This window comes from Hemiscyllium ocellatum, chromosome 50, assembly GCF_020745735.1.
Source record: "Hemiscyllium ocellatum isolate sHemOce1 chromosome 50, sHemOce1.pat.X.cur, whole genome shotgun sequence".
In the NCBI taxonomy this organism is placed as follows: Eukaryota; Metazoa; Chordata; class Chondrichthyes; order Orectolobiformes; family Hemiscylliidae; genus Hemiscyllium; species Hemiscyllium ocellatum.
Window position 1 is genome coordinate 7274287 of NC_083450.1, and position 26060 is coordinate 7300346.

At 51.7% G+C, this 26060-nt stretch overlaps 1 protein-coding gene across 2 annotated transcripts in view; it reads right to left on the minus strand.

The window, feature by feature from the left end:
• Nucleotides 1-2482: 2482 nt before the first annotated feature.
• Nucleotides 2483-26060, minus strand: part of LOC132805595 (aryl hydrocarbon receptor nuclear translocator-like) — a 46424-nt gene continuing 22846 nt past the window's right edge. Inside the window, exons 8-20 of one of the 2 annotated variants that reach the window (XM_060820729.1) lie at nt 25117-25182; nt 22962-23047; nt 22727-22800; nt 21161-21295; nt 19675-19749; nt 17823-17974; nt 12998-13058; nt 12251-12356; nt 11200-11302; nt 9854-9995; nt 6258-6423; nt 5273-5403; nt 2483-2587 (exon numbers count right to left, since the gene is read on the minus strand). In XM_060820729.1, the coding sequence (XP_060676712.1) occupies nt 2498-2587; nt 5273-5403; nt 6258-6423; nt 9854-9995; nt 11200-11302; nt 12251-12356; nt 12998-13058; nt 17823-17974; nt 19675-19749; nt 21161-21295; nt 22727-22800; nt 22962-23047; nt 25117-25182 (1387 nt within the window). In that variant the 3' untranslated portion in view covers nt 2483-2497. Of the gene's footprint in view, nt 2588-5272; nt 5404-6257; nt 6427-9853; nt 9996-11199; nt 11303-12250; nt 12357-12997; nt 13059-17822; nt 17975-19674; nt 19750-21160; nt 21296-22726; nt 22801-22961; nt 23048-25116; nt 25183-26060 lie in introns of both variants that reach the window. The other variant, XM_060820728.1, reaches the window with a different exon arrangement.

Here is a 26060-nt window from a genome sequence, read left to right on the forward strand (position 1 = left end):
ACACGCAGAGACAGACAGACACGCGCGCACACGCAGAGACAGACAGACACGCGCGCACACGCACAGAGACAGACAGACACGCGCACACGCATGCACAGAGACAGATAGACACGCGCGCACACGCACAGAGACAGACAGACACGCGCGCACACGCACAGAGACAGACACGCGCACACACATGCACAGAGACAGACAGACACACGCACAGAGACACACGCGCACATGCAGAGACAGAGAGACACGCACACATGCAGAGACACAGACAGAGAGACACACGCACACATGCACAGAGACACGCACACATGCACAGAGACAGACAGAGACACGCACACATGCACAGAGACAGAGAGAGACACACGCGCACATGCACAGAGACAGAGAGAGACACGCGCACATGCACAGAGACAGAGAGAGACACGCACCCATGCACAGAGGCAGAGAGAGACACGCACCCATGCACAGAGACAGAGAGACACACACCCATGCACAGAGACAGAGAGACACACACCCATGCACAGAGACAGAGAGACACACGCACCCATGCACAGAGACAGAGAGACACACGCACCCATGCACAGAGAGAGACAGACAGACAGAGACACACGCGCACACAGACACTAAGAGACAGATGCATACACAGGCAACAGTTCCTTCATTGCTGCTGCAACCCCTTACTATATCTTTTTAATATACTTTCATAGAAATATTCAAACTGTCCCTTCCCTAACCCACCAGCTCCCCCCCTTTCAAAGAAACTGATCTGACATATTTACAAACGAGGAAACAGTGAAAGACCCAGTGCTTCCTTCGAGACAGATGACAAACATGATTGCTCCTGAACTAGTCACGAGTTTGATAAAAATCTATGTTACAGCATGAAAGAAAATACAAACATATGTGCACCAGATCGGTCTAGGAAAAAAACCACATTAGGTTCGAATAAATGAAAACCTTCCAAACTGGCGCAAGGTCAGTATGTTACATACACAGATTACACAAGTCCTTTTTTTTATAAAAGCTATTTAGAAAGTCCCGTCACATGAGAAGTTTAAAAAATAAAACAGGTCGCTCCTCCTCGATGGCGCGAAATGCTCGCAACCCTAAAGGGGTCACGCCCTCATTTGGGGTCAGGGGTCAGGCAAGATTCAGGGACCCCTTAAACTCCCTGTTACTGCATTTCCTTCCATTTTTGTTAAAAGTGGACAAACAAAAGGTACAGTTTGCGCCAATTTTGCGCTCCTGGGATCTGGAGCTGGGAAATCAACCTGCAGCTGCCAATGCTCCACGTCAACTCTTGACCTCCAAGATCAGGCAGGCAGAGGAACACTGTCTGGTCCATCGTTTACAACCACAGGGTTAAGTCACACCGCATACTGACCGGGCCGGTGAGAAGGGTGGGAGCGCCTGTGTTTTGTCGGAGAGAGGGCGGTTTTGCGGAGGGTGTCCCCCGAGGTGACAGTGACCACCCACCATCAGATGGGACGGACCTTGGTCGGTGAAGTGACTGGGGGAGGCTTCTCTCCAAGCACAGGGCCCGGGCCAGATGTCCCCCGCCCACTTGACCTCAAAGGGAACTGAGAGAAAAAGGTTATCCCTCCCCCCCCCCCGCAACTCGAGGTGTGTGTGAGAGATCTCGGGGGAGGGGGTCCCGCAAAGCAACACCGAGCTTTAAAATTCATTCTCACCCCCTAAATCATCCTGTTAAAGAGGGGCGTAACGTGGTGGAGTACCATTAGGAAGGACTGTCTGGGACTTCTGTCCACTGACAAGGAAGCGCTCACTGAAACAGCTCCAAGCCAGGATGATGTGTGGGGCTCAGGAGGGAATTCTACAGATACTGGGGGTCTCCGTGCCCTTGGAGAGGGTCGGGTGGAACTTGGGGGATCTGGAAGGTGCTACTGTAAGGAGACCTCACTGCAGTACATCCTCGACGGGTACGCACGTCGGCAGACCTGCACCCGGACGGAAAAGCGCCCCATCGTCTGTCAGGGGACCGCTCTCCCCCCGGGACAGGGGGAGCGGGGTGAAAGAAACACTACCCAAGCGCAAGACCAAGCAGGAACGTACACTGCCAACGTCAGCATCAGTGCTCCAAAGAGTCTCACCTGGAGTCCTGAATACGGGCACAGAGCAAATACCAAGCACTGCTTTGAGCAGAGGGGAATGGAGACTCCCTGCTCCGGATACACACAGATGCATCGTGTCCTCCCGGTGGAATTCCGACCAGGCCGGAGCACTGGACCACAAACAATAAGCTTCCCCGAGTTCAGAAAGAGAGTGGGGGGGTTCACGGAACAGGACGGCTGTCTCCCTGCCGGAGGGATGTCCTTCACCTTCTCTGCTCAGTGCCGACAGGACCGTGGGTGGGTGGTGGAAATACCTCCGCCGCGTCACAGTGTACAAACGAAATGCTCACAGGGGTTCAGAGGGAGGGTGGGGGGGGAAGAGGGGGTCGTGGGAAGACTGGATGTGCATTGGCAAGGCTTCCCTTTTCCGGTTACTCTGAGAACGAGGGGAATATGGGGAGTTCCGAGAACTCATCGCTGTTGTAACTGGTTCCCTGCTCCTCGTAGATGGACAGCATATCCTGAAACGGGGAGTGGGAGAGAGAGAGAAAAAAACATTACACGTTGCTCGCTCATGCACTTCGACTCTTCCGCATTTACGTTTCCACCCCTTCCCCCTTGGTTAGCAGAGCAAGCAAGAGGCCACTCTGCCCTCTTAAGGCCTGTTCTGCATCATTCAGTCGGGTTACCACCTCCCCCTCAAATTGAGGCACCCGCACAGCCCCGTGCATCCTAGTAGGCAGCCTCCCTTCCCTGTGACAAGCTCTAGGAAAGGAGAAATGGTCTGCGTTTTCACAGCACTCGGAGAGCCCAAAGCACGCCACAATTGGCAGCCACGCGGCACCCCTCTTGGCCCACTGGCAACATAGTCTGTGCTGTTTGGAAGCTTGGGGGGGGGGGGGGGGGGGGGGGGCAGGTGTTTGGTTACAACGGCTCTGGTGATGTGGTTGGCCACGGCCACACAGAGGGCACACTGCAGAGAAGACAAGAGCCTTGGCACACAGGAATCCATTTGGCCTACTGCTCCCATGCCAGCTACCAGTGGGCTGGTGACACAGAGGGCATCAGGCTTCAGGGGTGGGGTGGGAGACCCCACCTGGTGGAATTGGAATTCAACCAAAACAAATCCGGAACTGAAAGCTCGGCTCGGGGATGGCGGCACTGACAAATGTGATCAATTTGGGGAAAAAGCCCCCAACGGGTGGGCAGGGAGAAAATAAACTCGCCACCTATACCTGGTCTGAGCCTAGATAGGACTCCAGTCCAATCCAATCCATGTCTATTGCAGAGTGACAGGCCATTCGGCCTGATGGATTGACTGCCCTCTGAAATGGCCAGACTCAGGCTGAGTGACGGTTGAGGGACAGGCAGGCAACGCTGGCAGCCCGCAGCAACGACACCCACATGAAGGGGACTCCGCCCGATACCCACTGCTCTATTCAGTCCACAGCCTCCATGAGTCTTATCGCTTAGTTATCTGGAAGGCTCCCTTCACTCTCCGAACCTCCCCGCTGAACCAGCTCCCACTGCCCTCTAAGGGGCCGGCCCCAGACAGAACACCTAGCCTCTCTCTCCTTACCACCATCAGCTGGTGGTCGCCACCTCCGATTCTCTTCGAACTGTGTCCCCGCCCAGTGACCGGGCCCCTCCCGCCCAGTGACCGGGCCCCTCCCGCCCAGTGACCGGGCCCCTCCCGCCCAGTGACCGGGCCCCTCCCGCCCAGTGGAGGATACACACACAAAAAAAAGAATCACCCAACACCAGGTTATAGTCCAACAGGTTTACTTGGAAGCACCACCTTTCATCAGGTAACTGTGACTAAGGATCGAAAGACACAGAATTTATAGCAAAGGACTAGTGTCATGGATATTTGGATATATTGAACAAACCGAGATTGATGTTAAGATGAAGGATTTAACAATATTCTAGTTTTGTTTATCATTTCCGTTGCATGACACTAATCTTTTGCTGTAAATTCTACACCTTATGATCCTGCCCACTAGCTATCCGGCCAAGGAGCAGTATACTCCGAAAGCTTGGTCTTCCAAATAAACCTCAAGATTAGAGTGGGCGCTGGGTAAAACACAGCAGGTCAGGCAGCATCCACGGAGCAGGAAAAATCAACGGTTCGGGCAAAAGCCCTTCGTCAGGGATCTCTGAAGGGCTTTTGCCCGAAATGCCGATTTTCCTGCTCCTCGGATGCTGCCTGACCTGCAGTGTTTTTCCCAGCGCCCACTCTAATCTTGACTCTGATCTCTAGCGTCTGCAGGACCCACTTCCAAATAAACCCGTTGGACTATAAGCTGGCGATTTAGAACTCTGGCGAAAGTGGGTACCGCGGACGCTGGAGATTAGAGTCAAGATTAGAGCGGGTGATGGAAAAGTATGGAATATAAAAGCAGCGATGTGCTACGGAGACTTTATAAAGCTCTGGTTAGGCCCCATTTGGAGTACTGTGTCCAGTCTTGGTCCCCACACCTCAGGAAGGACATACTGGCACTGGAACGTGTCCAGCTGAGATTCACGCGGATGATCCCTGGAATGGTAGATCTAACATACGAGGAACGGCTGAGGATCCTGGGATTGTATTCATTGGAGTTTAGAAGATTAAGGAGAGACTTAATAGAGACGTACAAGATAATACATGGCTTGGAAAGGGTGGACACTAGGAAATTGTTTCCGTTAGGCGAGGAGACTAGGACCCGTGGACACAGCCTGAGAATTAGAGGGGGTCAATTCAGAACAGAAATGCGGAGACAATTCTTCAGCCAGAGAGTGGTGGGCCTGTGGAATTCATTGCCGCAGAGTGCAGTGGAGGCCGGGATTTAAATGTCTTCAAGGCAGAGATCGATAGATTCTTGATGTCACGAGAAATTAAGGGCTACGGGGAGAATGTGGATAAGTGGAGTTGAAATACCCATCAGCCATGATTGAATGGCGGAGTGGACTCGATGGGCCGAATGGCCTTACTTCCACTCCTATGTCTTATGGTCTTATAAGGTCAGGCAGCATCCGAGGAGCAGGAAAATCGACGTTTCGGGCAAAGGCCCTTCACCAGGGATGCCTGTCCACCCTGGTCCAACACTGGCCCCTCCACAGTCATGACACAGTCGGGTCGCGCACCCCCTCCTGTGATTTCAAACCTCTTTTCAATCTGCCCCGCCTAATTGCGCGGTAGGGCGGTACGGGCAGCGAGGGCTGCTCACCGGAAACACCTCGGGCTGGCTCTGCTGTTCGGTGGACGCCTGGGAGTGATGCTGACCCTGCCACTGAGGCCACACCGAGCCACTGTCCGCGGGCCGGCTCTGGAACGGCGAGCCTGTCTGCCCAGCTTCAGCTGCCGAAGGAGAGAGAAAAAATTAAATAAATAAATAAATAACGCTCGTTATTAAAAGCGAAGGCAGCACTTCCACTCGTGGGGCAGAATGAAACAACGGTAGAAGGAAAGCTGACACACGCACACTGTCTTCACGAGGACTGTCAGGGTCATTAGAGGGGGAAAACATAACGATTCGCGACATGGGTACGTAGCAACACGACAGGGAGAGCAAAATGAACGCTGGTCTAAAATCTTCCCAATCCGTAGTCAAGTCGTGTCGTATCTGGCCATTCAGCCCAACGGGATCGCTGCTGGCCTTTATGATGCATCCCAGCTTTCTGCTGCCAGCCCCTCTATTTCAGCGTGAATTGGGCAGGCTTTTGGGGGGGGGGGGGGGGGGGGGGTTGCGGTCTCGAGGGGAGAACAGGCACCAGAGATGGAGGAAGTGAGGACTGCAGGTGCTGGAGATCAGAGCTGAAAAGTGTGACGCCGGAAAAGCGCAGGAACGAAGAAGGGCTTATGCCCGAAAGGTCGATTCTCCTGCTCCTCGGACGCTGCCTGACCTCCTGCGCTTTTCCAGCGACACATTTTTGCACCAGAGATGCACAGCTTTCGGTCTCAAGCTCGTCAGGATGGAACGTAAGATTGCCAAATACCTCAGCAGTCGGGGCTAATCCACGCTCTCTGGCCGTGGCGTGGGGTCAGGAGGGAGACAGTGAATGGTGTGCGGTTGGTGCAGGGGTTTGCTCCTCTCTCTGCAACTCAGAAACACGGAGCGGAGCGGGGCAAGAGACTTATAATCCTCGATAAGACACAGTGGGCCAAAGGGCCTGTCCTAGATCTATGTTGTAAGAGCGAGATTGGTCACCTACCGAAAGCAGACGTGCGGTTAGCAAGGGACGGGTAGGCGGTGCCCCCTGCCGTGGACGTGGCGACAGGGCTGGCAAGGGGGCTGAAGGAAGCAGTGTTGGCTGTAAAACTCCGGGAGGCTGCCAGGCCAAACTGGGGCGACTGCGTCTTTGCCCCCTGGGCTGCTATCTGCTAGAAGAACACAGAGGACAGGAGGTTAGGAGGGGGGGGGGGGGGGAAGAAAGGCCATGGGGCAGGATGGTGACTCTTCTCACAGCGTCACCATCACAGGAAACCCCGCTGCCAGTTCGTACAGAGAGATGTACAGCACAGAAACAGACCCTTCGGCCCAACTCTTCCATGCTGACCAGATATCCCAACCCGATCTAGTCCCACCTGCCAGCACCCGGCCCATCTCCCTCCAAACCCTTCCTATTCATGTCCCCATCCAGATGCCTTTTAAATGCTGTCATTGTACCAGCCCCCACCACTTCCTCTGGCAGCTCATTCCATACACGCACCACCCTCGACCTGAAAAACATTGTCCCTCAGGTCCCTTTCCCCTCTCACCCTAAACCTATGCCCCTCTAGTTCTGGACTCCCCAGAGTTCAGTCGTGAGTTCATGGAATGCCCTGCCAGTAACAGTGGTGGACTCTCCCTCTTTATGGGCATTTAAACGGGCATTGGATAGGCATATGGAGGATAGTGGGCTAGTGTAGGTTAGGTGGGCTTGGATCAGCGCAACATCGAGGGCCGAAGGGCCCGTACTGCGCTGTATTTTTCTATGTTCTACCCCAGGGAAAAGACCTTGTCTATTTACCCTATCCATGCCCCCTCATGATCTTATAAACCTCTATAAGGTCTCCCCTCAGCCTCCGACGCTCCAGGGAAAACAGCCCCAGCCTGTTCAACCTCTCCCTGTAGCTCAAATCCTCATGTCATACAGATCCTTCGGCCCAACCAGTCCATGCCGACCACAACCCCAAACTAAACTAGTCCCACCCACCTGCTCCTGCCTCATATCCCTCCAAACCTTTCCTTTTCAATGTCTTTTAAGCGTTATAACTGTACCTGCGTCCACCATTTCCACTGGGATTTCATTCCACACAGGAACCACCCTCTAAAAACCAAAAACGGCCCCTTGTGTCCTTTTTAAATCTCTTTCTAGTCTCACATTAAAAAAATGCATGCACTAGTTTTGAATTTACCTCCCCCCTACCCTCTGGAAAAGCCCTTAGTTATTCACCTTAATTATACCCCTCATAAACCTCTACAAAATAGGTCACCTCACAACCCGCCCACATTCCACTGAAAGAAGTCCCAGCCCATTTTTAAATAGGTCCAGCCCTCCATTCCCAGTGACATCCTGGTAAATCTCTCCTGAACCCTCTGCAGCTTAGTGACATCCTTCCCACAGCAGAGTGGCCAGAACTGGCTTCAAAGTCCTGTACATCCTCAACAGGATGTCCCAACCCCTATCCTCGAAGAGTGAGTAAGGAAGGCAAGCAAGCGTGCTAAACGCCTCTTGACCACCCTGCCACGCCCATTCCAAAGAATGACGGACCTGAATCCCTTAGGTCTCTGCTCTCCAACACAACTTATAAAGCCTGTCCTTGTTTCTTTCACCAGAACACAATCCCTTGTATTTATCCAAATTAGAGGCTATCTGCCACTCCTCAGCCCATTGACCCAATCGATCAAGATCGACCTTCCTGCTCATCCGATGCTTTCCAACCTGCGTTTTTCCAGCTCCACATTCTATCGACTCTGACTTGCAGCATCTGCAGTCCTTAGTATCTCAGATAACCATCTTCACTGCCCACTCATGGCTAAATCTCCTTAATTTAGCAAAGACACGACCCCAGACCCCGAATAGATCCAGTCGATTTCGGCAGCTCGGTGGTTAGCACCGCTGCCTCACAGCGCCAGGGACCCAGGTTCGATTCCCGCCTCGGGAGTTTCCACATTCTCTCCAAATCTGCGTGGGTTTCCTCCAAGTACTGTGGGTTTTTTTTTACCCCAACAATTCAAAGATGTGCAGGTCATGTGGGTCAGCCATTCCCGATGAAGGGCTTTTGCCCGATTTTCCTGCTCCTCGGATGCTGCCTGACCTGCTGTGCTTTTCCTGCACCCACTCTGATCTAAACAGCCATAATAAAAGCCCCATTACATGTTGGCTGGGTGGGATGCTCTTCAAGGATCGGTGCAGTCTTAATGGGCCGAATGGCCTCCTTCGGCACTTCTTGAGTCTCGAGGCTTCCTTCGTGGCACCAGCACCCGGCGAGGACCTTTGACTTGCAAAAACCGCAGGAGTGCATCCAGAATCCACTGGGGTCAAGGCACCAGTCAGTCAGGAGCGTGAGGAAATACACCCAACATGCCTGGAAGGATGGCAGCTCCAACAATCGTGAGGTTCGACACCATCCAGAACAAAGCAAAGCAATTGGTTCCATTGTAACGCCATCCACCACCTTTAACGCCCACTCCCTCCCTCACTGCAGCAGCAGCAGTGTGTACCATCCACAAGGAGGTACCGTCACGCCAAGATGGCACCTTGCAAACCCAGGACCTCTACCCTCTACAGGGGCAAGGCCAGCAGATGTAAGAGAACGCAATCCCAGCCAAGCACCACCCAGATTCAAAAATATGTCAGCCGCCCCTCGATTGCTCAGGAGTCAAAATCCAGGAAGTCCTGCAGTGCCGTTAGGAAGGTGCATCTACACACCACTCGGTTCTAAGCAGTGACTCGCCACAGCTTTCCCCAGGGTAGGGAAAGTCTTGCCAGTCTAGCTAGCGATTCCCACAGAGTTACAGAGATGTACATGGACACAAACCCTTTGGTCCAACTTATCCGTGACAACCAGACATTCTGTATTAATCTAATCCCACTCGCCAGCACCCGCCCATCTCCCTCCAAACCCTTCCTATCCATGTCCCCATTAAGATGTTAAATGCTGTCATTGTACCAGCCCCCAACACTTCCTCTGACAGCTCATTCCACACACGCACCACCCTCTGTGTGAAAACGTTGCCCCTTCGGGTCATAGAGATGTACGTCAAGGAAACAGACTCTTCCATTCATCTTATCCATGCTGACGAGATGTCCTAAATTAGTCTGGTCCCATTTGCCAGCACTTGGCCCATCTCCCTCCAAACCCTTCCTATCCATGTCCCCATCCAGGTGCCTTTTAAATGCTGTCATTGTATCAACCTCCACCACTTCCTCTGGCAGCTCGTTCCATACACGTACCACCCTCTGTGTGAAAATGTTGCCTCTTCGGTCCCTTCTAAATCCTTCCCCTCCCACCTTACACCTGTGCCCTTTGAACTTTGGACTCCCCTATCCCAGGCAAAAAGATTTTGTCTATTCACCCTATCCATGCCCCCTCATGGTTTTATAAACCTCTATAAGGTCACCCCTCAGCCTCCGACACTCCAGGGAAAACAGCCCTAGCCTGTTCAGCCTCTCCCACATCAGCGAACCAACTTGCAATTGATCCTTTTGGGATCACGTGCCACTACCCTGTGATCCCAAGGCAAGGTTACAGGGATCGGGAAGGCAGGGACACAAACCGACGATGCCGGAAATTTCTTTTTTAAAACAAAAGGTGTCCAAACCTGCGCTGGGAACGGCGGGCGGCTTCCACTCCAGGTGTTGCCGGTAACTTGACCGCTGACCGACTGCCGTGAGATCTGAGCCAGGATCTGCCCTGCCGACGCCGGCTGCTGGACAATGTTCACAGGAGCCACCATGGCGGAGCTGGCGGGGAAGGGAGGAGGAGCGGTCAGAGGCAGAGGCAAGACGCCACGGCACGGCACACACCCCCCCCCGCATGCCCTCGCTACACTTTCCATGCGTCTCGGGACCAACGAGGGGGGGGTTATGGAGGGAGATATGACCTGTACGAAACTGTTTGGGGCTTCCATTCGCAGACGGAGCGAAGCCAGAGAAGTTCAGCTCATTCTCCTCTGGTCTGGAGGTGCCAGGCTTGGACTGGCGCAGACAAGGTTAGAGGTCACACGGCACCAGCTCAAGGTGCAACAGGTTTGTTTGAAATCACATGCTTTCGGAGCACTGCCCCTTCATCAAGTGAAGACTGGAGTCGTGTGACTTGCGCTACACAGTGGCTCAGTGGTTTGCACCGCTACCCTACGGTGCCAGAGACCCGGGTGACTGCTTGTGTGCAGACTGAACATTCGTCCTGTGACTGCATCGGTTTCATCTGGTTAGGGTGGATTGGCCATGCTAAATTGTCCCATAGTGCCCAGGGATGTGCAGGTTAGGGTGGATTGGCCATGCTAAATTGTCCCATAGTGTCCAGGGATGTGCAGGTTAGGGTGGATTGGCCATGCTAAATTGTCCCGTAGTGCCCAGGGATGTGCAGGTTAGGGTGGGTTGGCCATGCTAAATTGTCCTATAGTGCCCAGGGATGTGCAGGTTAGGGTGGGTTGGCCATGCTAAATTGTCCCATAGTGTCCAGGGATGTGCAGGTCAGGGTGGATTGGCCATGCTAAATTGTCCCATAGTGTCCAGGGATGTGCAGGTCAGGGTGGATTGGCCATGCTAAATTGTCCCATAGTGCCCAGGGATGTGCAGGTTAGGGTGGGTTGGCCATGCTAAATTGTCCTATAGTGCCCAGGGATGTGCAGGTTAGGGTAGATTGGCCATGCTAAATTGTCCCGTAGTGCCCAGGGATGTGCAGGTTAGGGTGGATTGGCCATGCTAAATTGTCCCGTAGTGCCCGGGGATGTGCAGGTTAGGGTGGGTTGGCCATGGGAAAATGCAGGGTTTGGGAAAGCGTGCGATGGCCTTCAGAGGTTTGGCACGGACCCGATGGAACACACGCCCTGCTTCCGCGCTGCAGAGATTCTACGATTCTACGACAGCACATTCGGCTTTCCGGCACATCTCCATGTGCAGCATCGGGAGACACTTCTGTCTCCCGCGGGACACCACAGGGTACCTGAAGTTCTGTGCGGGCCGTGCTGATGGGAAGGAGGTCCCCTGCTGGAAGATCTGCTGAGTCCCGGTACCCGGCGTTGAGGGAATCACCTTACTCTGTTCAGCTGCATCAAGGCAAGGAAACGACCGTCAACACACACATCAAGTGACTGACTGCAGCAGAACAGAGTCCTCCGTCGGCCACCTGACTTCCCGAGGCATTTCACAGAAACAAGAACAGATTAAAAATGGAAGCGGTGCCCTAGTGCTATCACCTCTCGACTTTAGTGCGGACACAGCTAACGTTCTGGGGAACCAGAGTTCAAATCCCATTATGGCAGAATTTGAATTCAATAAAATTCTGGAATTACAAGTCTAACGATGACCATGAATTCCTTGTGGATTGTTGGAAAACCCCATCTGGTTCACTAATGTCCCTTAGGGTGTGGAATGCATTGCCAGCAGTGGTACTAGAGTCAGATGGGGATGTTCAAGTGACTCTTGGATAGGCACATGGACGCGAATGAAGTGAATGTAGGTTAGTTTGAACTTAGAGTAAGAGAAAAGGCTGGCACGACATCAAGTGTGTCTACTGTCTTATGCTCATCTGCCTTCCTTACCTGGGTCTGGCCTACATGTGACTCCAGACCCACAATACCTCTGGCAGTCAATGCTAGCCCAGCTACAGACATCCCGCAGGTGAATAAGAGAAAGAAACCGGCTGTGGCGAAGGCAGTGCAACAGTCAATATGCAGACAGCAAGCTTCTGTGAGGAGCGCTGCCATCATGACCACAGATGACCCAATGGAGGTCAAAGGACAAACATCTGCCCCCAGTACGTTAGACAGAACTGCCTATGACCCTCCCTCCCAAAAACACCCACCCACTATGCTCTTCTTCCAAACACAGGCGGTGTAAGAATCACTGGGGGCGGGGGGGGGGGGGTCTTAATTTAATGCTTCCCTCCCAAAGCTGCGTTGCTCCACCTCCCTTGACGACAACACCACCCCCACCCCAATCGCCCCGCCGTTCGCAAAGATTTAACGGGAGAGGCCACCGAGCGGCTGGCTTGCCTGTGGGAAGGGCAGAGTAGATCTCGGAGTAGCGCGGGTCGGTTTCCTGACTGTACATGGGCTCTGCTTTGCTGATCGGTTTCGGGTGCTCCGACGGTGCAGCAACCTAGGAGGATCAGAGTCAATCAGGGCCGGCTCAAAGCGAGGTCGACGTGCCCGCCTGCTTCCCCTGCCCCCTGTCCCCCAAGTCAAACTACCACAGGGAGACGTCGCTCGGGACAGCTGGGACGCAGGCGGATGGACCTGTGTCACGCCAACCCTCCGCGACACCCCTCCGGTGTAGCTGCCGGAGAGGGGAAAATGGGGGATGTCCACCACGCCCCACTCCCCCAGCCCCAGCTCGATTTCCTGAAGCCCGCGGTCAAAGGCCGGCAGGAATCAGTGGAAGAACGGGAGGCTGCGCTGGGTCAGAGCCAGGCTTCTGGAGAGGAAGTTCCCTGCTGATGGCTCTTCCTCTCTGGTCACACCGGGGGGGGGGGGGGGAAGAGAGCGCAGCCCACATTCGGAGGGCCAGCACAGATGCGACGGGGCCTTCCTGAGCCAGATGGGAGAGAACAGCTCAGAGATTGACCCCAGGCTGACGTGGGCTACACTCCAAGTGCCTGGTCTACCCAACAGCCTCGTTCCAACATCAGGGGGCGGTGGCAGCGACGGTGGTGGTGGGACAGCTGCGACCAGCATCCACTGGGAAGCTAATACGCAGTCCGAGACGGCCAGGGTCGGAGACTGACACCGATATTCATTTACCTGGGAATGCTCATAGCTGAGATCTTCTTGACCAGCGATGGCAGGAGGCTGCTGCAGGTGCCTGTGGGAACAAACTCATGTCCATCACTTGCTTCAACGTAGGACAGACTAGCACACCTCGAAGTCATTCATACAAACATCATGTCATGAAGGTGCAGAGGTGTACTGTGCCTTTAAGAGAGCTGAAACGCTAGCAAGGACTGACAACGCACACAGAATCCTGAACAAAGGAAGAATGGACCACTTGGGAAACAAATAGCTGCTGCTGAGTTGCCATGAGAAAACAACAAATTCAAATTCAGCCAGCTTAAAATTATGCCCCAAGATACCAAAATCCAATCAAATTTGAATAATATGAAAACCAATGAAACAATCCAATGTTTTGGGGTATAAAACAGAGTAAAGCTGTCTATATACTTTTTGGAAGTGTGGTCTCTTTTATAGTGGAGGAGAGACAACAGCCATATTGGCCAAAGAGTGTGGCGTTGGAAAAGTACAGCCGGTCATGGAGCATCCAAGGAGCAAGGGAGTCGACATTTCCAGCATACGCTCTTCATCAGGAATGAGTGATGAACTCTGTTTGATTCCAACCTTGGATGACTGTCTGTGTGGAGTTTGTACATTGATAGAATCCCTACAGTGTGGAAACAGGCCCTTCAGCCCATCAGTGTTTACTGAGGAGAAGGAGATGCAAGATATAGAATGTAGGGAAATAGATGGCGACACCTTGAAAAATATCAAAATTACAGAGGGGGAAGTGTTGGATGTCTTGAAACGCATAAAAGTGGATAAATCCCCAGGACCTGATCAGGCGTACTCTAGATCTCTGTGGGAAGCTAGGGAAGTGATTGCTGGGCCCCTTGCTGAGATATTTGTATCATCGATAGTCACAAGTGAGGGGCCTGAAGTCTGAAGGTTGGCTAACATGGTGCCACTTTTTAAGAAGTGTGGTAAGGACAAGCCAGGGAACTATAGACCAGTGACCAACTTGATTGAGTTTTTTTTTGAAGAAGTAACAAAGAGGATTGATGAGAGCAGAGCGATGGATGTGATCCATATGGACTTCAGTAAGGTGTTCGACAAGGTTCCCCATCGGAGACTGGTTAGATCTCACGGAATACAGGGAGAACTAGCCATTTGGATATAGAACTGGCTCAAAGGTAGAAGACAGAGGGTGGTGGTGGAGGGTTGTTTTTCAGACTGGGGGCCTGTGACCAGTGGAGTGCCACAAGGATCGGTGCTGGGTCCTCTACTTTTCATCATTTATATAAACGATTTGGATGTGTGAAGAGGTATAGTTAGTGAGTTTACAGAGGACAAACTTGGAGGTGTAGTGGACAGCGAAGAGGGTTACCTCAAATTACAATAGGATCTGGACCAGATGGGCCAATGGGCCAAGGAGTGGCAGATGGAGTTTAATTCAGATAAATGTGAGGTGCTGCATTTTGGGAAAGCAAATCTTAGCAGGACTTATACACTTAATGGTAAGGTCCTAGGGAGTGTTACTGAACAAAGAGACCTTGGAGTGCAGGTTCATAGCTCCTTGAAAGTGGAGTCGCAGGTAGATAGGATAGTAAAGGCGGCATTTAGTATGCTTTCCTTTATTGGTCAGAATATTGAGTACGGGAGTTGGGAGGTCATGTTGCAGCTGTACAGGACATTGGTTAGGCCACTGTTGGAATATTGTGTGCAGTTCTGGTCTCTTTCCTATCGGAAAGATGTTGTGAAACTTGAAAGGGTTCAGAAAAGATTCACAAGGATGTTGGAGGGTTTGAGCTACAGGGAGAGGCTGGAACAGTTTTCCCTGGAGCGTCAGAGGCTGAGGTTTATAGGTTTGTAAAATCATGAGGGGCATGGATAGGGTAAATAGACAAGGTCTTTTCCCTGGGGTGGGGGAGTCCAGAACTAGAGGGCATAGGTTTAGGGTGAGAGGGGAAAGAAATATTTTTAAAAAAGACCTAAGAGGCAACTTTTTCCACGTAGGGGGTGGTAGGTGTATGGAATGAGCTGTCGGAGGAAGTGGTGGAGGCTGGTACAATTGCAACATTTAAAAGGCATCTGGATGGGTAAGTGAATAGGAAGGGTTTGGAGGGTAATGGGCTGGGTGATGGCAGGTGGGACTAGATTGGGTTGGCGTGGACGAGTTGGACTGAAGGGTCTGTTTCCGTGCTGTACTATTCTAAGTCCACACTGACCCTCTGATGAATGGTGCCCCAAAACGTCACCTCTCACGCTGCTCGGATGCTGCCTGACCGACTGCGCTGTTAAAGCACCACACCTTTGGACTCTCCAACATCTGCCGTCCTCACTTTCTCAGAGCCATTTCGGTCAAAGTAAACTCGGCAAACCGGAACACGGAGAAGGACCCAGACCATCAGGGACGATCCCTGGCAGGGAGGGACTGTCCTCTACCCACTGGAGTCAAGAATGAGTGGCGATCTCATGGAGAGAGAGATAGGAACCTTAAAAGGGCTTCACAGAGTAAGTGCTGAGAGGATGTTTCTCCCCTCATGGGAAGAGTCTAGGACCAGACTCCATTGGTTGGCTGACAGGAAACAAAGGGTAGTGATAAACGGCTCCCTTTCAGAATGGCAGGCAGTGACCAGTGGGGTGCCGCAGGGATCAGTGCTGGGACCGCAGCTTTTTACAATATACATTAATGATATAGAAGATGGTGTCAGCAATAACATTAGCAAATTTGCTGATGATACTAAGCTGGGTGGCAGGGTGAAATGTGAGGAGGATGTTAGGAGATTACAGGGTGACCTGGACAGGTTAGGTGAGTGGGCAGATGCATGGCAGATGCAGTTTAATGTGGATAAATGTGTGGTTATCCACTTTTGTGGCAAGAACAGGAAGGTAGATTACTATCTCAATGGAATCAATTTAGGTAAAGGGGCAGTACAAAGAGATCTGGGTGTTCTTGTACACCAGTCAATGAAGGCAAGCATGCAGGTACAGCAGGTAGTGAAGAAGGCTAATAGCATGCTGGCCTTCATAACAAGAGGAATTGAATATAGAAGCAAAGAGGTGCTTCTGCAGCTGTACAGGGCCCTGGTGAGACCACACCTGGAGTACTGTGTGCAGTTCTGGTCTCCAAATTTGAGGAAAGACATTCTGGCTATTGAGGGAGTGCAGCGTAGGTTCACGAGGTCAATTCCTGGAATGGCAGGATTACCTTACACTGAAAGACTGAAGCAACTGGGCTTGTATACCCTTGAGTTTAGAAGACTGAGAGGGGATCTGATTGAGACGTATAAGATTATGAAAGGATTGGACACTCTGGAGACAGGAAACACGTTTCCGCTGATGGGTGAGTGCCGAACCAGAGGACACAGCTTTAAAATACGGGGTAGACCATTTAGGACAGAGATGAGGAGAAACTTCTTCACCCAGAGAGTGGTGGCTGTGTGGAATGCTCTGGCCCAGAGGGCAGTGGAGGCCCAGTCTCTGGATTCATTTAAGAAAGAGTTGGATAGAGCTCTCAAAGATAGTGGGATCAAGGGTTATGGAGATAAGATAGGAAGCGGTTACTGATTAGGAATGATCAGCCATGGCGGTGCAGGCTTGAAGGGCTGAATGGCCTACTCCTGCACCTATTGTCTATTGTCAGAGGGCAATATCACAGAATAAAGACTAAGGTGAGGTCGAGAATCTTTGGAACTCCTTGCAGAGAGCTGTGGGGCCAGACCCCTTGTGTATATTTAAGATTCTTCATGAGGCGGGGAAACAAGGGAAAGGGTAGGCAAGTGGACACGAGGAATTGAAAGAATTGCGGACTCTGTAAATCAGAAACAAAAAAACAATTGCTGGAAAAGCTCAGCAGGTCTGGCAGCACCGGTGGAGAGAAATCAGAGTTAACCTTTCGGGTCGAGCGGCCTTTCCTCAGAACGGTTCTGAGGAAGGGTCACTCAACCCAAAACGTTACCTCGGATTTCACTCCGCAGAGTCTGCCAGATCTGCTGAGCTTTTCCAGCAACGTCGAGACACGAGGAACGTTTGATCAGCCACACTCCTGTTGAACAGCAGTGCAGGCTTGAGGGGCCGAATGGCTTACTATTGTTCATGTCACATAGGCGGTTTTTTTGAACTGACGTTGGTTGAGAAACAGTGACCCGAGGGAGAACATACTCGTTGCCACTCTGAAATGCCACCAGTTTTCTGTTCACCTGAGGTGGGAGAAGGTTCGAACCAATTCTAATGTATTCTTAGTTCAATCCCAATTGCTGAATTAGCTCCTCTCTTGGACTACACTGACCGCGACATGTTTCCACCCCTTAGTGTTCCTCAATATGTTGAAGAATAAGATTAGCCAGATTCTCTCCATCTGAATAATGGCCCAACCTCACCTCCTAGCAGGCACGGACATCAGATCAGAAAAGACTTGACCAATGGCGTACTGGGTAACCCAGAGGACACACGCTCGAATGTTAATTCCATCAACAAACTCTGGAATTGCAAGCTTGTCACCGAGATGGTAAGAATCACCAAATGTTGGGGTTAAATTAAAAAAAACCTCATCTGGTTCACTACCTGGCGAATGAAATACGGTGCCATTGTCTGGTCTGAAACTACGCATGACTCCAGACGCCATAGCAGCAGGCACGACTTTTCCTCAACAGCACTAATAAGGCACTCAGTTCAAAGGGGCAATTCGGTACAGGCAAAAAATAACAGCCAAAGCTTGTGATCGATCCCCCGCCCCACCACCCCAGGAGAAGCTGTTCAGACTTCAATACCAACACCAGGCACCAACACTCTTCATGGACAACGTTTAGCTCCCAAGTGGAGCATTCCCCAAGCCCCTTCAGATAGCGGGACGTACTTGACGTTGGTGTTGGTGCAGACGATGTACTCGATGTCGTCGGAGTACGGGTTCTGGAAGGTGAAGCTGCTCGTCCTGATCACCACCCACTCGCGGCTCTTGGTCTGGAACCGGAACATGACCGACAGGACCTGGCCTTTCAACGTGACCACCTGGAAACAGGAAAAGGGGGAGAGAGCCGGGTAAGCCAGGGGCACTGCTGTGCTTTGCAAGCAGGTCACCCCATGACAGGAAGGATAGCATTAAAGCTAGAAGGAACGCAGGAAAGACCGGAAGGTTTGAGTCATAAGGAGAGGCTGGGGCTTCTTTCTCCTGGAGTGAAGATAACCCAAGGGGGACCTCAGAGGTCTAGGTGAGGGCCATAGGCAAGGTGGGCAGCCAACAGTCTTTCTCCTGGGGTTGGGGAGTCTAGAACTGGACGGCAGAGGTTTATGGTGCAAGGGGACAGGTTCCAGAGGGGCAATTTTCTCACGGAGGGTGGTGAGTGATAGGCTGCCAGAGGTAGTGGAGGCGGCCGGTGTAATTTGGTCATTTAGACAGGTATTATTTAGTTGTGAAAAGTGGGCGGCGAGGACAATGTTGGTCAATGGGTCTGTTTCCGTGCTGCAGACTTGTACGGTTCGAAGTCTGTCAAAGCCATCAGGCCCGAAGGCACCAGCAGGTGACACTCCACCGCTTGGGCAACCGGGTCCCTGGCACGGTAAGGCAGCAGTGTTAACTGCTTAGCCATTGCGCTTTTCTCCTCGGTGTCTGTGCTGTTTTCCTCCAGGTTCTTCCCACAATCCAGGGATGTGCAGGTTAGGGTGGATTGGCCATGCTAAATTGTCCCATAGTGCCCAGGGCAGTGCAGGTTAGGGGGGATTGGCCATGCTAAATTGTCCCGTGGTGCCCAGGGATGTGCAGGTTAGGGTGGATGGGCCATGCTAAATTGTCCCATGGTGCCCAGGGCAGTGCAGGTTAGGGTGGATTGGCCATGCTAAATTGTCTCATAGTGCCCAGGGATGTGCAGGTTAGGGTGGATGGGCCATGCTAAATTGTCCCATAGTGCCCAGGGCAGTGCAGGTTAGGGTGGATTGGCCATGCTAAATTGTCTCATAGTGCCCAGGGATGTGCAGGTTAGGGTGGATGGGCCATGCTAAATTGTCTCATAGTGCCCAGGGCAGTGCAGGTTAGGGTGGATTGGCCATGCTAAATTGTCCCCTAGTGCCCCAGGGATGTACAGGTTAGGGTGGAGTGGCCATGCTAAATTGTCCGATAGTGCCCCAGGGATGTGCAGGTTAGGGTGGAGTGGCCATGTTAAACTGTCCCATAGTGCCCAGGGAAGCGCAGGTTAGGGTGGATTGGCCATGCTAAATTGTCCCGTAGTGCCCCAGGGATGTGCAGGTTAGGGTGGATTGGCCATGCTAAATTGTCCCATAGTGCCCAGGGATGTACAGGTTAGGGTGGATTGGCCATGCTAAATTGTCCTATAGTGCCCAGGGATGTGCAGGTTAGAGTGGATTGGCCATGCTAAATTGTCCCGTAGTGCCCAGGGATGTACAGGTTAGGGTGGATTGGCAATGCTAAATTGTCCCGTGGTGCCCAGGGATGTGCAGGTTAGGGTGGATTGGCATTTGGCATCTGCAGATTTACCTGACTGAATGGGCTGAACAGCCTCTGTCTGCACTACAGGGATTTTATGATATCAGACAGGCACTTTATAGGAATAACCTCTCAGGGATAAGAGGGAGGCTGACTGATCACTCTCCATCTGGCCAGCACAGGCCTCCAACAGGACAAACCGCTGCTTTCTGCATCATAATGAAGCTTGCGCTCACACAGACATATCCCTGAATAGTTTCCAAAACATTACCTGCTGAAAGCTGTCTTGTAAAAGTCCCTTATCCTCTGGGTGGGCAAAATCCACAATATCTTTCCCCAACAACTCCTTTCAAACAGAACAACAATGGAAACAGCAAGAGAGAGTGGGGGATGGGAGGGAGAGAGGGAAGAGAAGAGAGCGATATCAGTATTTTTGCTGAATGAGACACGTTCACGCGATCACAAAACAGGAATGGAACCAACAGTTGTGCTCCCATTCCTACGGGCAGAGCAGAGAGTGTACCACACGAGTACAGCTCCTCTTACCCCACTACCGAGCCCAGTGTGCCAGGCGTTACCTGGTACTCTTGGGGCAAATCTTATTCTTGCGCCAGCGTTACGGTTAAAAAGAAATGAGGGTGGAGAATCCAACGTGGGTCATCGCAATATTGCAGCTTGCGGGATCCTCCTGTGCCCAAACTGGCTGCCATTTGATTGGCTGCATTATTGTCACATGGTACAGGGAGCAGTTTGATTTGGCCTGCAGTAGGGGCAGGTGAACCATCCAGACTGCTTCTGGGTAACAGGATAGAGCGAGGAATACAATGTTTCGGCTGTGGGGAAGGTATACAGCGAGAGAGATCAACATGTAAATTCAGAGTTTGAGGGGTCCATTCGTAAGTCTAACGACAGCGGGGAGAGCACGCAGTGTCCACCAACACCCTGGAGTTGTTCAGGGAGAGGTGGGCGCCGCAGGGAGTGGAGTGCATCATTTCCCCCTCCAACTCGATTTTGATTGAGTCCCTGCCCTCCCCTTCACTGTTTGATCACACAGCATTGCCCTTTGATGTGAAGGGCACTGCTTGTCACTGGCCAGTTGGCTGTTTCTTTTCTACCTGGTGGTGGAAATTGAATAGAGATTCGTGCTCCTTGTGAGACACAGTGAAAGACACACCCGCACACATACAACATGGGTGGAATAAGCACTATTGCAGTTCGGCAGCAGTGTGGTGGGGAAGAAGGAAAAAACAACAGCGGGGAAAAAAGCTGCTCTTGAATCTGTTGGTACGTATGTTTTGGAACAGAAGGGGCTTGGAAGAGATTGTAACCAGGGTGGGAGGGGTCTTCGGTGAGGCAGTGAGAAGTGTAGATGGAGTCAGTGGATGGAAGGCTGGCTTGTGTGCGTGATGGACTGGGCTGCAGTTTCTCAGAGCGGGGCAGCCACCATACCAAGAGGGAGAAAATGAGAAGCATCTTTATGGACGGACAATGACTACACGTCAAGCTGTACTTGACTGAATTCGAAGTGCCCACAAGGCGCTGGAGGAATACACATTCCTCATTGCCTTTCAAATGCTGGGGGTTTTTTTTTTGGTGGGGTGGGGTGCGTAGCTGGCGTCAGAGCCACTGCAGGCAGGTTAACCATCTTTGCCAGGAGCGCCCCCCTCCCTCCACCCACCTGACCTCTCAACCAAAGGGGGCAAGAGCCCAACCGACGCCAACCGGCTCGTCAGCAGGGGGACGGCGTGAGGACCTACCTGCGGCTGGTAGCCGACCGTGCCCAGGCACCGGTGATCGACGAAGGTGAAGACGCCGTTGGGGTTGTGCCTGGAGAGGAACTCAACAGGCACGGCGCTACCCTTCATGTCCAGACAGCTGGGAGAACTCGTCACCTGACCGAAATGACAGGGGGTAGAGGTTTCCAAAAACAAAAAAACACCAAAGATTAGACATGCTCGGGATGCCCATCACTTCAGGAACGAGTGTCGGAAGGTCAACAAACATGGAATCCAACATGCACACGTTCCCTTCGCACCCCCCCCCACCACGTCAGTGATGCGGTACTGAGGGACGGCTTGCACTGAACTCTCGCCATATCCCGGGTTCCAATATTGATCCCCAAACCTACATCCCCAAGTACAGTGCAGTTTTTTTTAAAAAAAAATTCATTTACATGGTGAGGGTGCGGCTGGCCAAGCCAACGTTTACTGCCCCGTCCCTAATTGCCCAGAGGACAGTCAAGAGTCAAGCAAGTTACTGTGGGTCTGGAGTCACGTGTAGGCCAGACCAGGTAAGGATGGCAGTGTCCTTCCTTAAAAAAAGGACATTAGTCAACCAGATGGGATGTTCCAACAAATGAATTCATGGTCACCATTAGACTCTTCACTCCAGAGTTTTAATGAATTCAAAATTCCACCATTTTCTCATGGCGGGAATCGAACCCAGGTCCCCAGGCCGTTCCAGATTAACAGCCCAGTGATAATCCCACTAGGCCATCACCTTCACCCACACAGCACCCACCTCCCACCAAGTTCCTGGGAATTCACTGCACATCAAATGGCTGCCACCTTCCCCACAGCAGCAGTAAGGCCATTCAGCCCATCGAGCCCACTCAGTCATTCGACCATGGCTGATGGGCATTTCAACAGCACTTCTCCGCACTCTTCCCCCATCATCCCTTAATTTCTTGCAAGATTAAGAATTTATCAATCTCTGCCTTGAAGACATTTAATGTCCCGGTCTCCTCTGTGCCCCGTGGCAGTTGGAGACGGGACTGAATTGAGAGTGAACGGCACTTTGCCGTGAAACATCCATGACGTTGGACCCCAATCCTCATCACAGAGGCCAATCACAGGACTGGGCCCATTGAAATTCTCCCGGAGTAATTTCACAGCGGATAATCTAAGCTCTGACAAGGTCGCCCCCGCCCTCTCCCCTGAACAATGCCACACCCATTTCAATGCGTAGCACTGATCATTCAAACACCACCATCGCTCCCTCAAATGGGATTTGATTAATTTAGGACATCAGTTCAGCATGGACGAGTTGGACTAAAGGGTTTATGTCCATGCTGTATAACAACGCTGAGAAAGTGAGGACTGCCAATGCTGGAGATTAGAGTCAAAAAGCTGTGGTGCTGGAAACGCACAGCCTGTCAGGCAAGCACACCCCACATTCGTTACGTGTGAAACGTCGACTCTCCTGCTCCTCAGATGCTGCCTGACTGGCCGTGCGTTTCCAGCACCGCACTTTTTGTCGAAGACTGTAGCGTTGGCTGGCAGTGCCCTCAGCCACTTTCGACACGAGTCCAAGTCTGGTCTTACCTGCAGACGCCCGATCGCCACCAGGCAAAACTTGTTCCCTTGACCGTCTGGCTCATCGTCGGGGAGCGTCACACCTGAGAAACAACGACAACAGCCACCGTTCAAAGCCCGCTTCCTCGACCCCACTCCCCTGCGGCCTGCTCCCCACAAGCCCACCGGCAGCCACCTCACTCTCCCGTAACCTGCAGCCTCGGCGCCAAATCCAACATCCACGCAAAACCGGGCGCAAGCTCACCTGCGGGAGGCCAGGCTTTGATGTAACCTGTGCAGTGCACGACCACATACTGAGTCTCGCCTTCTTTGACTGGACCTAGTCCGTTTCTGGGAACAGGATGAAAGACAGGAGCGTGAGGAAATGAGGATGGTAGGAAATATCCCACACAAAAAAAAACCCAGCTTCGGGCCGGAACGTCAACACCTCTATACCAAGGATATAGCTGGCGATTCCCCTTCCGCAGAAGGGGTCAAGCCTCTCTAATCCTTTAGGGTGACGGGGGAGATGATCAAAACGCCCTGACAGGAGGCGGGCATCACTGGCCGTACCCGTGATCGCCCCTCCAGGTGGTACCAGCATGCCATCTGCTGTAGGGACATCTAGAATAAAGGTTAGGGAGAGTGCTCCAGGGCTTTGGTCCCAGTGACACTGAAGGAACTTCTCAGTACACTTCCAAGTCAGGATGGCAGAGGGGAACGACATACCCAGGTATCGACACCTTTGCTCTTTTACGACGTTGGAGAAAGTGAGGTCTGCAGATGCTGGAGATCAGAGCTGAAAATGTGTTGCTGGAAAAGCGCAGCAGGTCAGGCAGCATCCAAGGAACAGGAGATTCAACGTTTCAGGTCCAAGGAACAGAAACGTCGAATCTCCTGTTCCTTGGATGCTGCCTGACCTGCTGCGCTTTTCCAGCAACACATTTTCAGCTCTTTTATGGCGTTGGAAGTCATGGGTTTGGGAGGTCTGAAAGGACCCCTAAGCAAGTTGCCACAGTGTGTCTTGTGGATGGTACACACTGCTGTTGATTGTGCGTCGATGATGGACGGAGCAGCTGTTAAAAGGTGGCAGATGGGACGTTGTTCAAGTGGGTTGTCTTTCTTACGAACTCAAGTCACTTTTAACAAGGTCGTGAAAGACGCAAAGCACCAAGGTTTATGTCGAGTGGAAGTACTAACAATAAAACTTGGAAGAGTACGTGGAAAACTGGCTAGCAGAACCCCCAAATCTGACAGGGCCTACCCTTAAAAGATGGGGCTGGAAATGTTTATTGGAATCACAAATTCCTGTGAATTGCAAAACTACAAATAAGGCAACTTGGCTGAAGAAAGGAGGGAAACAGCAAGCAGGAAATTCTAGGTCAGTTGGTGTAAAGGGTGGAAAGTTGCTGGAATCCATTTTTAAGGAAACACTAGCTCGGATACTTAGAAGGTCACAAGGTATCCAGGCAGACTCCAACGTGGTTTAGTGAAAAGGGAAATGTCGGGTTTGATCAATCAGGGTTCTTGTGAAGATTGGGAGAGAGTGAGAACTGCAGATGCTGGAAATCAGAGCCGAGTGTGGGACGCTGGAAAAGCGCAGCAGGCCAGGCAGCAACTGAGGAGCAGGAGAATCCACGTTTTGGGCCAGAGAACTTAGTCAGGATCGGATGATGAAGGGCTTCTGCCCGAAACGTCGATTCTTCTGCTCCTCGGATGCTGCCTGGCCTGCTGTGCGTTTCCAGCACCACTCTTGCTTCTTTTGAACATTGAGCTAGCTGAGTAGATAGAGGGGTAATCAGTCGATGGAGTATGTTTGGGTTCACAAAAGGCATTTAATGAGGCACCACGTTAAAAAGATTACTGCTGAAGCCGAGACCTTGTGGTGCTGGGCCTGATGTACTCCAGCAGACGGAGGGCAGGCTAATGAAGGTGGGTCGTTTCCACGATTGTAAGCCTAGCTGGTAGGAATGCCACAGGATCGAGTGCTGAGACTCGTAGCAATTTAGGACCTGTAATCATGCCCATAATCATATCAGACATAATCTAGCTCAACAGCAGAACAGGTATGATGGGATAAGAGGTCTCCTCTGTTTCCTGTGCCTCTTGATTCTCAGAGGTTCTGCTCAACGCATCTTTCCTCGGAGTTTGGGGGAACTGAACAATTCTGCACAAGACTAATTAACTCATTCCAATCAGGAACTGGGAAGCAATCTGGAAAGCACAAGGAGGATGGGGAACACCCTCCCACTCGTGGGAGGGGAGGCATTGAAAAGCGGGGAGCTGGATAAATACAAGGGAGAAAGGAACTGAAGGATATGGTGATGGGGTGAGATGAAGTGGGGGGGTGGGGTAAAAGGGGCAGGAGGCTTGCACGGCGTAGAAGCACGGGCACAGGGGGGCCAAATCTGCCGGATCACCTGTATCTGTTCCTCAGGAAGCTGAGCCTGCTCATGGATGCCGGATCCTCTGTCGCATTCCCACACCTTGGAAACAGCAAAACTGTTAGAATTCAAACTCGGGAGGCACCTGGAAAAGTTGCCTGAAAAACTCAATTCGACTTGCTCATCAGCTCTCTGTGTCTTTCCCCAACCAGAGCTGTAGAATCGCAATATATTGCCCTCCCACAACCTCCGGACTCCTCAAACCACTTTAACGGCCTGTGGCGATACGATGGCTTTAAAGGGTGTGTTTTGTTTCTGGTTTGTGTTTTGAAGAGAGGTTTTAAGGCAGAGATGCTGAGCTGTCCTCTCAGAGCCAGTAGAGTAAACAGTTTGAAAGGCCTTGGAGTTTGTTTTTATAGGAAGCTGGAACAATAGAAGCAGCCTGAATGGGTGGGACAAGCTCCGACAGAACCAGAGTTTTTAGTTTTTCAGCCGTAGATATTACTGGGTCTCGAAGCTGGTACACCTCTCCATTACTCAATTTTCTCTTGATGTTTTTCCTACTGCTGCTAGGATTGCATGCGAGACAATCTTTTTGACGTTAATTTGCCACTTGCCAAGTGTTTATTTGTGGGAATATTACTACATTGGAACAGTTAATTAATAGTGGTTACTGGTTAGTAGTTAACTAACCTATTATTTGGTTAAGCTTTCCAAGCGAGTTGTTATTCCAATTTCTCTCTTTTGTTGTATTTTAACTATGGTGTATGAATCAAGGGTGTGTTTACTTCAAGTATTGTAGTTTGACCCATCGAATTGCATTCAGAACGCAACTTATTTTCAAGCTAAGCATATCTTCCGAATATATTTTGGAAGTGGTTTGGACTGGTCCATAACACTTGGGGCCAAAATCAAACAACCCATCAACAGCACTGCCAGCGTACAAGCCCAAGAAAGTCAGGGCCAAAAATGCCTATTTA